The sequence below is a fragment of the Epinephelus fuscoguttatus genome, linkage group LG15 (assembly GCF_011397635.1).
Source record: "Epinephelus fuscoguttatus linkage group LG15, E.fuscoguttatus.final_Chr_v1".
NCBI lineage: Eukaryota > Metazoa > Chordata > Actinopteri > Perciformes > Serranidae > Epinephelus > Epinephelus fuscoguttatus.
In genome coordinates, this window is record NC_064766.1 from 21636074 (window position 1) to 21644780 (window position 8707).

The 8707-nt window shown below is 42.6% G+C and overlaps 1 protein-coding gene across 1 annotated transcript; it reads right to left on the reverse strand.

Moving 5' to 3' along the window:
* Window positions 1-4724: 4724 nt before the first annotated feature.
* On the reverse strand, window positions 4725-6876 carry LOC125901716 (tripartite motif-containing protein 16-like). Its single transcript, XM_049597581.1, has one exon. The coding sequence runs from the start codon at window positions 6840-6842 to the stop codon at window positions 5169-5171; it is 1674 nt and encodes a 557-aa protein (XP_049453538.1). The 5' UTR covers window positions 6843-6876; the 3' UTR covers window positions 4725-5168.
* Window positions 6877-8707: the final 1831 nt, after the last annotated feature.

Here is an 8707-nt window from a genome sequence, read left to right on the forward strand (position 1 = left end):
TGTCAGATTTAAATTTTTCCATTAAATTTAAGAAATTCAGTTTGTAAATAAGCTTGGCATCTTTGTAGATAGTAACTCCTAGATATTTCATTTTATCTGTGGCAATGTAAAAGAGCAAGTTTTTCAGAAAATTTGGGTCCGCGTCTCCTGTAAGAAATAAATCTGTTTCTCCCAATTTAAAGTTTAACCCGAGAGTGCACCGAATGTTTTATTGAGTTCTAACAGGGGAGGCAGGGATTCTATGTGACGAGATAGAAACAAAACCATGTCATCCACATAAAGCGAGATGTGATGATTAATCTTTCCTAGGATTAATGGAGCAATAGCGTTATGAATTCTAACCCTGATGGCAAGGGGTTCCATAGCAATTGCAAATAGTAATGGGCTAGGAGGGCAACCCTGTTGACAAGAGCATTGTAATGGAAAGGAGGGTATTTCATTATTGTTGGTAATGACCAGGGGCGGGCTGGCCATAGGGAGGTTCGGTAGTATTCCCGAATGGCCGGTCTGTTCCAGGAAGAAATGGCTGGTTGTCGGAACGGTTGACCGCAGCAGCCTGCCCTTGCAGCCGCAGGTGGCAGTGGCACAGAGTGGAACATCAGACTGGGTCAGTCTAATATTTTGCATATTAAAGGGGGATACAAGCGGTTAGCAAGCACTGCCTACATGGCCCTATCATCCCAGATGGGTCGGGTCAGCCCAACAAACTTGACCGGACCCGTGGGTTCGGGCCGAAAAAATATGCAAATGACTCAGGCCAGGTTGGGCCTCGGGCTTCCTTTTTTCCGGGCAGACAATTAGGCTAATGCTGGTGTGTTGGCTGCGTCGTGTCTGGGCTTAAAGACCCGCAGGGCCAGGTCAGGTCAGGTTGTAATTTTCAGGCCCATTGAGAACTCTAGTTTGTGTTTTTGGATGTGTTCAAGGCACACAGAATATTAAAGGTAGCCTATCAGCAATGTTACACCATATGTGCATAAATCATTAATCTGCTTTATCAATTAAAAATAAAATCCATACTGGCTGACCAGAAAAACACACAAATTTCTTTATTGCAAAAGAAAACATAGCCTATTCAGGAGAGAGTTTGTGTTCAAAGTTAAAAAGATAATATTTGAATATGTAGGCTATACATCCTGTTTCCCTGTTCTGTTTCTACATTAATATATAGCCATTTTTACCAGCTCAAGAAAAATACATTAAAGTGAGTAATTCATTTTGTGTGTGTGTGTGTGTGCCACTTTTGTTCTGTTGATTTTTGTATTGTATTTGTGAATTCTTTGCTTTAACGTTAATCGTTGTTGCTGTTATTGTTATTATTAGCTGACAAGGCCAGTGTCAGTCGAGGAGTTGATGCAGAGGGACAGGATAATGTCAGTCATAGGAGTGGAGGCATACAGCATTTCAACCCAGGAAGTAAAGTTATCGCCCAAACCAGACTGCTTTATCGTAGTTAAAATGTACTTCAATTCAACCTGGTCGAAAGCTTTCTGGGAATCAAGACCTAGAATACCAACTTTAGAATCTTTGTCATATCTGGAGAACATAATATTCATCAGATGTTTAATATTGAAAAAGGAGAATCTTCCTGGAATAAATCCAGTTTGGTCATAATGGATTATACTTGCTATACATTTATTAAGTCTGTTTGTGAGTATTTCAGTAAACTCCTTAACATCACAGCCGAGAAGGGCAATAGGGTGATATGAGGCTGGGCTGGTCTGAATTGAATTTATTTACACTGAACAAAAATATAAATGCAACACTTTTGTTTTTGCTCCCATTTTTCATGAGCTGAACTCAAAGATCTAAAACATCTTCTATACACACAAAAGACCATTTCCCTCAAATATTGTTCACAAAAGTGTGCCTTAGGCTGGCCACAATAAAAGGTCACTCTAAAATGTTCAGTTTTATCACACAGCACAATGCCACAGATGTTGCAAGTTTTGAGGGAGCATGCAATTGGCATGCTGACTGCAGGAATGTCCACCAGAGCTGTTGCCCGTGAATTGAATGTTCATTTCTCTACCATAAGCTGTTTCCAAAGGCTTTTCAGACAATTTGGCAGTACATCCAACCGGCCTCACAACCGCAGACCACATGTAACCATACCAGCCCAGGACCTCCACATCCAGCATGTTCACCTCCAAGATCGTCTGAGACCAGCCACCCGGACAGCTGCTGCAACAATCGGTTTGCATAACCAAAGAATTTCTGCACAAACTGTCAGAAACCATCTCAGGGAAGCTCATCTGCATGCTCGTCGTCCTCATCGAGGTCTCAACCTGACTGCAGTTCGTAGTCGTAACTGATTTGATTGGGCAAATGCTCACATTCGATGGTGTCTGGCACGTTGGAGAGGTGTTCTCTTCACGGATGAATCCCGGTTTTCACTGTTCAGGGCAGATGGCAGACAGCGTGTGTGGCGTCGTGTGGGTGAAAGCCTTGCGTGGACACGAGTTTTTCAGGAGTAGGTCTATCTAGCGATGAGGTGAATGTTTATTTAGAAATCTAAACCATGTTACGATATTGTAATGAATCCCTCACGAGCAGGAGACCAGAGGAGCGTTCGGGAAAAAGGCCAGTTTATTTGAGCACTCCAAAAACTCCGGTAACACTCCAGGGGGTAAAAGACTCCGTCCCAAACTCTGACTCTTCTAGCGTAACAGACACACTTCATACACACATACTCGTTTACCATATCGAGTGGCAACCCCCCTCCCCTCTCTGCTCCACCAATCTCCAACCTGCACACTGACTGACAGCGTAGCCGGTAAACAGAGCTCAGCTGTTTATTTAGCCTAGCAATATCTCCGGACTATAGTAGCTGCAATGGACGACTTTGAATGCGATTTTGAAGAGTTTTTTGTAGCGGACACAGACCCAGAGCCATACCTGTTTGAGCCGGAGCATACAGATGAGGAACTCCATGTGTTTGATGCTGAGCGGGCGAGAAGAGAGCCTGAATCCTCCGCTCCCATTTTGTTGCACAGAATGGGATTTGGTGCTACTGCTACCATCGTTGGGGAGATATATCATCAGGAGAAAAAGCGCCGCAGAGAGTGCATCACAAGGAGTGAAGTTGTGTCTTCTTTTCCTCGCAGACAGTTTGGGTTCATTCTCTCCTGTTGCGTTGTAAGTGTGGTCCATTCACAAACTTTATAACTAAAAAAACTTTTCACTACTCTCCATGGATGAACTACTAAAACTCTCTGCTGTTTCCTCCTCCTTCTTCCTTCCTGCCCCTGTCTTCGTTGGTTTATTTATACACCCGAAACGCGTTCTCTGGCTGGCTGGATTGTCCGCTCAGGCTGCCTTACATACATGGTGGCGCAAGATGGCGACATCTCTAAAGCAAGGCCCTTGCTATATATATATATATATATATATATATATATATATATATATATATATACATATATATATATATATCAAAGCATAATTATAAGGCTACGAAAACCAAACAAATTTTATTTTATAGCGAATATACACTTATATAAACATATTAATGGGTAGAATATTCAGATTCAGATTTGACAATAAACCATGCCAAATATTACACACTGGCTCTTTAATAGGGTCAGTGCAGTTAAGATAGTTTCATTCCAAAGCATGAACCTGATGTGCTGCATATGGAGTTACAGCTACAGCTAATCATTATCTTTTTGCAGTATCAGAGAGATGTAAGCCAAGTGTAAAGATTCAGGGTGTTGATGGATTGTCATAGAATGATGACACATTCTTAGCATGATGGAGACAATCTTGTCTGAATATACTTTGTAAAACTCTATGTTAAACCCAGCAGCTTTCCCACTGTGGAAAGAACGTATTGCTTATGTGACTTCCTCTAATGTTATGTTGGTGGTCAAGTCTTTTTATGCTGAGGAGCTCAGTTTGGGTTGAGGGAAAGTGCAAAGGAATTGGGGAAATTTGTTGAGTGTCAGCAGTGGTCTTCAAGGTGTAAAGGTCCTCGTAGAACTCACGGAAACATTCATTAATTTCTTTTGGATGCGTAGTACTAATTCCCGATTTGGTTTTAATCTTATGAATTGTTCAATTAGCCTGCATGTCAGCCAGTTCAAAATGTTTTTGTTTAACCTTTAAAATCATCATACTTGGTTTGAAAGAACAGAATTATATTTTTATTTCAATTTAAGTATATCATTCAACTTAGAGGGTGAAGCAGATGTTTTATAGTCAGCGTCATGCATTGAAAGCTGCACAGCAATTTCTGATAACGCCTTATGTCTGTCCTCCTTCAGTCTTGTCTCATAGGCAATAATATGTCCTCAAATGACAGCCTTAAAGGCCAACTAATATCAGTTTGACAGCTTTTACCATGATGTATGACACAATGCACTTTTACTATAAAGGTTTTTATCAGCCGAAAAACATGTTCTGAACTAAAACTGTGGACACAGTGAGTTGAGGTGCTTTAACCTCCACTTAGCAGGATGTGTCTCTCTGTAATAAATCCTCTTTCTTGACTCAGTGCACAAAGAAAATGTTCCTTGTAAAAAGCAACACGATAGAAAACTCTGCTCATTTCTCTGTGACAAAACTGTTTGAGTGAGGAAAGTTAAAGGACAGAGACTGACTGACAAACACTCCTCTGCTCTGAACATGGACACTGGACTTTGTGGTGTTTCAGGAGGAAATCTGCCTCAGTTATACTCTCATATCAGTGTCACAGTTTCTCCATCAGCTTTGTTTGATACCCTGGAATGAAGACAAGAAGAAAATACTTTGTTCATGTTTGTTTATCATCATGTAAACCTTCAGTTTGTGTAAAAGACATTAATGAATGATCTCCTTATTGATTATGATCAGGATCATTACAGTTTCTAGTAGCTAACTAATCTGCCACACCAACACATTAAAAGCTAATTATACATTTCTGTACAAATTTACAAGCACAATATCTGAGATAAAGGAGGTCTGCTGATTTCTCTCTTCAGACTCATGCAGTGGGAGAGAAACAACAACGTACAAATACATCCACTGAAATGTTCATTAAACATTCAGAGCACAAAGAAGTTTACAACACATCATGATGAGCAGTGACAGCCTCCACGGCTAAACACACACAGGAAGGAGCACCACCGCAAGAAATATTTACACAACAACTCAGGAGAAGACGTCAAGTACCGCCCATAATAGACTTCTGTCTATTTGGGTTTGCACAACTCAGCTGTGTCTCCATAATCATAAAGCCAGAGTCCAGCATAGAGAGGCTGAGTGAATGTGGTCTGGACTCTGTGGAGGAGAGTCATGGTTTCAGAGACGCTGTAGAAGGACAGAATACCTGCACTGTGATCCAGGTACATTCCTATTCTGGAGGACTGAGGACCTGAGACGGGAGTTTCAACATCATTGTACCGAAGGATATAACTGTTTGAGTCACAATCTAACGCCCAAGATTTGTCATTTAGTCCAAATCCACATTCATTTCGGCCCCCCACTCTGCTGATGTTCTTGTATGCGATTGCCACATAAACTCCTTCCCCGCTCCACTCCACCTCCCAGTAACAACGTCCAGTCAGACTCTCTCTACTCAGGACCTGCCAATATTTAATGAATCCATCTGGGTGACTGGGATAAGATTGTTCTTCAGTCATTACGGTTGCTCTTCTGTTCCCTTCAGATAATAACAGATGTGTGTTTGCTGTGTTTGGATCCAGTGTGATTTCACGTGAATATTTTAAGAACTCAGCTCTGGTCTTGGGCTCTGGGTCTGACAGTAAAACATTTACGTCAGTCACTGTCAGTGAGACGTTTGTCCATGTCTCCCTCAGAACGTCCTGTAGTTTATCTCTGACTTCTGACACAGCTGCTGTCATGTCCTCAAAGTAGCTCAGAGGATGGATGTTGATTCTGGATAAGTGTGTGGATTCACTGAGTGCTGACAGTGAGGGGTAGTTGTGTAGAAACTGGTTGTGATCCTCTGTTTGTGAGAGCTGCTCCAGCACAGCGTCTCTCCTCTTCAGCTCAGTGATCTCCTGCTCCAGCTTCTCCTGGAGCTCTTTGACTCGACTCACTTCAGTTTCCTGCTGCCATCTGACCTGCTGCTCCACATCAGAGCATCTTTCCTTCATGAGACGGATCAGCTCAGTGAAGATCTTCTCACTGTCCTCCACTGCTTTATCAGCAGAGCGACTGATAGCCTCCACCTCCTGTTGGAGCAGCTTCACATCTTTCTCTCTGTCCTGGATTCTCTGCTGGATGTTTTGTCGACTCACCTCCAGCTCTCTCTGCCTCTCAGTCCTTTCTGCTGCAGCTGACACTGTGTTGTGGCCTTTATGTTCATCCATCGAGCAGAGATAACAGATACACTGCTGATCAGTGCGGCAGAAAATCTTCGTCACCTCATCATGACGAGAGCAGATGTTCTCCTGCAGCTTCTTGGAGGGCTCCACCAGCTTGTGTTTCCTGAACGGAGCTGAGTCATAATGAAATTGAAGGTGTTTCTCACAGAATGAGGCCACACACACCAAACAGGACTTGAGGGCTTTCAGTTTTCTCCCAGTGCAGACATCACAGGCCACATCTTCAGCTCCAGCATAGCAGTGATCAGCAGGAGCAGTTTGGAGTCCAGTCTTCTTCAGTTCCTCCACTAAAACTGCTAACATGGTGTTTTTCACCAGGACAGGCCTCGGTGTGAAGCTCTGCCTACACTGAGGGCAGCTGTAGATTTTCTTCCCATCCTCTCCATCCCAGTGGGTTTTAATACAGTTCATGCAGTAGCTGTGTCCACAGGGAATAGTCACCGGATCCTTCAGTAGATCCAGACAGATGGAACAAGAGAAGGTTTCTCGGTCCAGCTCAACTCCTTTCTGTGCCATTTCACCTCTCAGTGACGACGCCTGTCTGACTCTCACTTCCTTAAAAGTGAAACTAGTTTGAGCTCAGAACTGAACATCATGTCTTCCTGCAGTGAATGGAGCCTGTCAGTTCTCTCACGTCACCACATGTTGGTTACACCCATCTTCAAACTGTAGATCTGAAGGGGAGGGAACAAGGAAATGTGTGAACAGAGTGGAGCTCGCTGTGTGTGAGAGCAGGAGGAGGAGGGAGGGCTCATCCAGCTTTCCTTCATTCCAGGAAGAGAAGCAGTTTGAGACAGAGATATTGTCTGTTTCACACTTGTTTAAAGTAAAGCTCATTTCTCATTTAAAAACACTGATCACTTCAACTTTTAGGAGGTAAACTCTTAGAATCAGAGGGTTTGGAGACGGCTCCTCAGTCCTTAAAATGGGCTCTTCTTATTTTCCAAAAAAACACTTTGAAGAAAGTTTTGGTTAGTAAAAGATTTTTGCTTCAAAGTCCAGTGTGTAAGATTTTGGGGGATTTAGTGGCATCTAGCTGTGACGACTGCACATTGCAACCAGCTGAAACTTCTCTGCAGTCACATCAGGGATTATTGTCACAAACAGAACAAAGGCCTCACACACCTAAAGTTCCCCAATGAACGTAGAAGTCACAGCTGGAGGATCCACCATGCACCCATCGGTCTGCAACATCTTGGGTGTGTTTGATTTGGGTCATGTAGCGTGCTGGCAGGGTGGTGCGTTAAATCACTGACAGTAAAGTTCCTCTAACTGATGAACTAATATCAGTTTGACAACTTTTACCATGATGTATGACACAATGCACTTTTACTATAAAGGTTTTTATCAGCCTAAAAACATGTTCTGAACTAAAACTGTGGACACAGTGAGTTGAGGTGCTTTAACCTCCACTACATCCTAGGTTAGCAGGATGAAGGCGTCCTCTTGTGTTGTGCATCAGTTTCCACATTTCACTTGTTAACCTGCTGTCATGTTCACTGCAGGAAGACATGTCCAAACTTCACTGAGCCTTTGGCAGCTTCAAACAACATCAGTAAAGACAGATTTAAATATATGTAATATTACACTGTGTCAGTTTGGTCACAGGAGGCACAGCCTGTAACACTGATGATGCATTCAGGTCACGTGGGAAAGATGGGAGAGGAGAGTTTCCACTTTACAAATATCATTCACATCAGCTCTCAGGTTATAAAAAGTATTTTGCATCATATCTGTTGTCTCTTGTGTGTTTCAGGACAAAAAAACCTCTTCACACCTGAACTTAACCAAATTAACTCTAAATATCTCTCTGTAATAAATCCTCTTTCTTGACTCAGTGCACAAAGAAAATGTTCCTTGTAAAAAGCAACACATGATAGAAAACTCTGCTCATTTCTCTGTGACAAAACTGTTTGAGTGAGGAAAGTTAAAGGACTGAGACTGACTGACAAATGCTCCTCTGCTCTGAACATGGACACTGGACTTTGTGGTGTTTCAGGAGGAAAACTGCCTCAGTTATAGTCTCCCAAGAAGAAAGGTAAGCAGGATTTATACCTGTGCGACAGACCCTACGTTGTAGCCTACGCTATTGTGAGCATTTATACTTGTGCAGTGGTGTGTCTGTGTCACTCTGCAGTTACACCAACAAAACACTAGTTGGCTTTTGGATCAAAAATGGCTTCTTGGTAGTAAAGGTTGCCAGCCCCTGATCTATACAGTCAGCACAGTTTCAAGACAGGAGTCATCAATTTAGTATCTGATTAAATTTCTCCCCTTTGGTTTCTGAGTAATGACGATGGTTGCCCCTTGAAAGCTGGAGATTCGAATCATCAGTCGGAGACCCCTCAGTCAACTGAGATTGCTCCATGTTGAGCGGTTTT

Excerpts from the sequence above, each read along its gene's own strand:
- LOC125901716 (XM_049597581.1), bottom strand. The coding sequence starts at position 6,842 with ATGGCACAGAAAGGAGTTGAGCTGGACCGAGAAACCTTCTCTTGTTCC.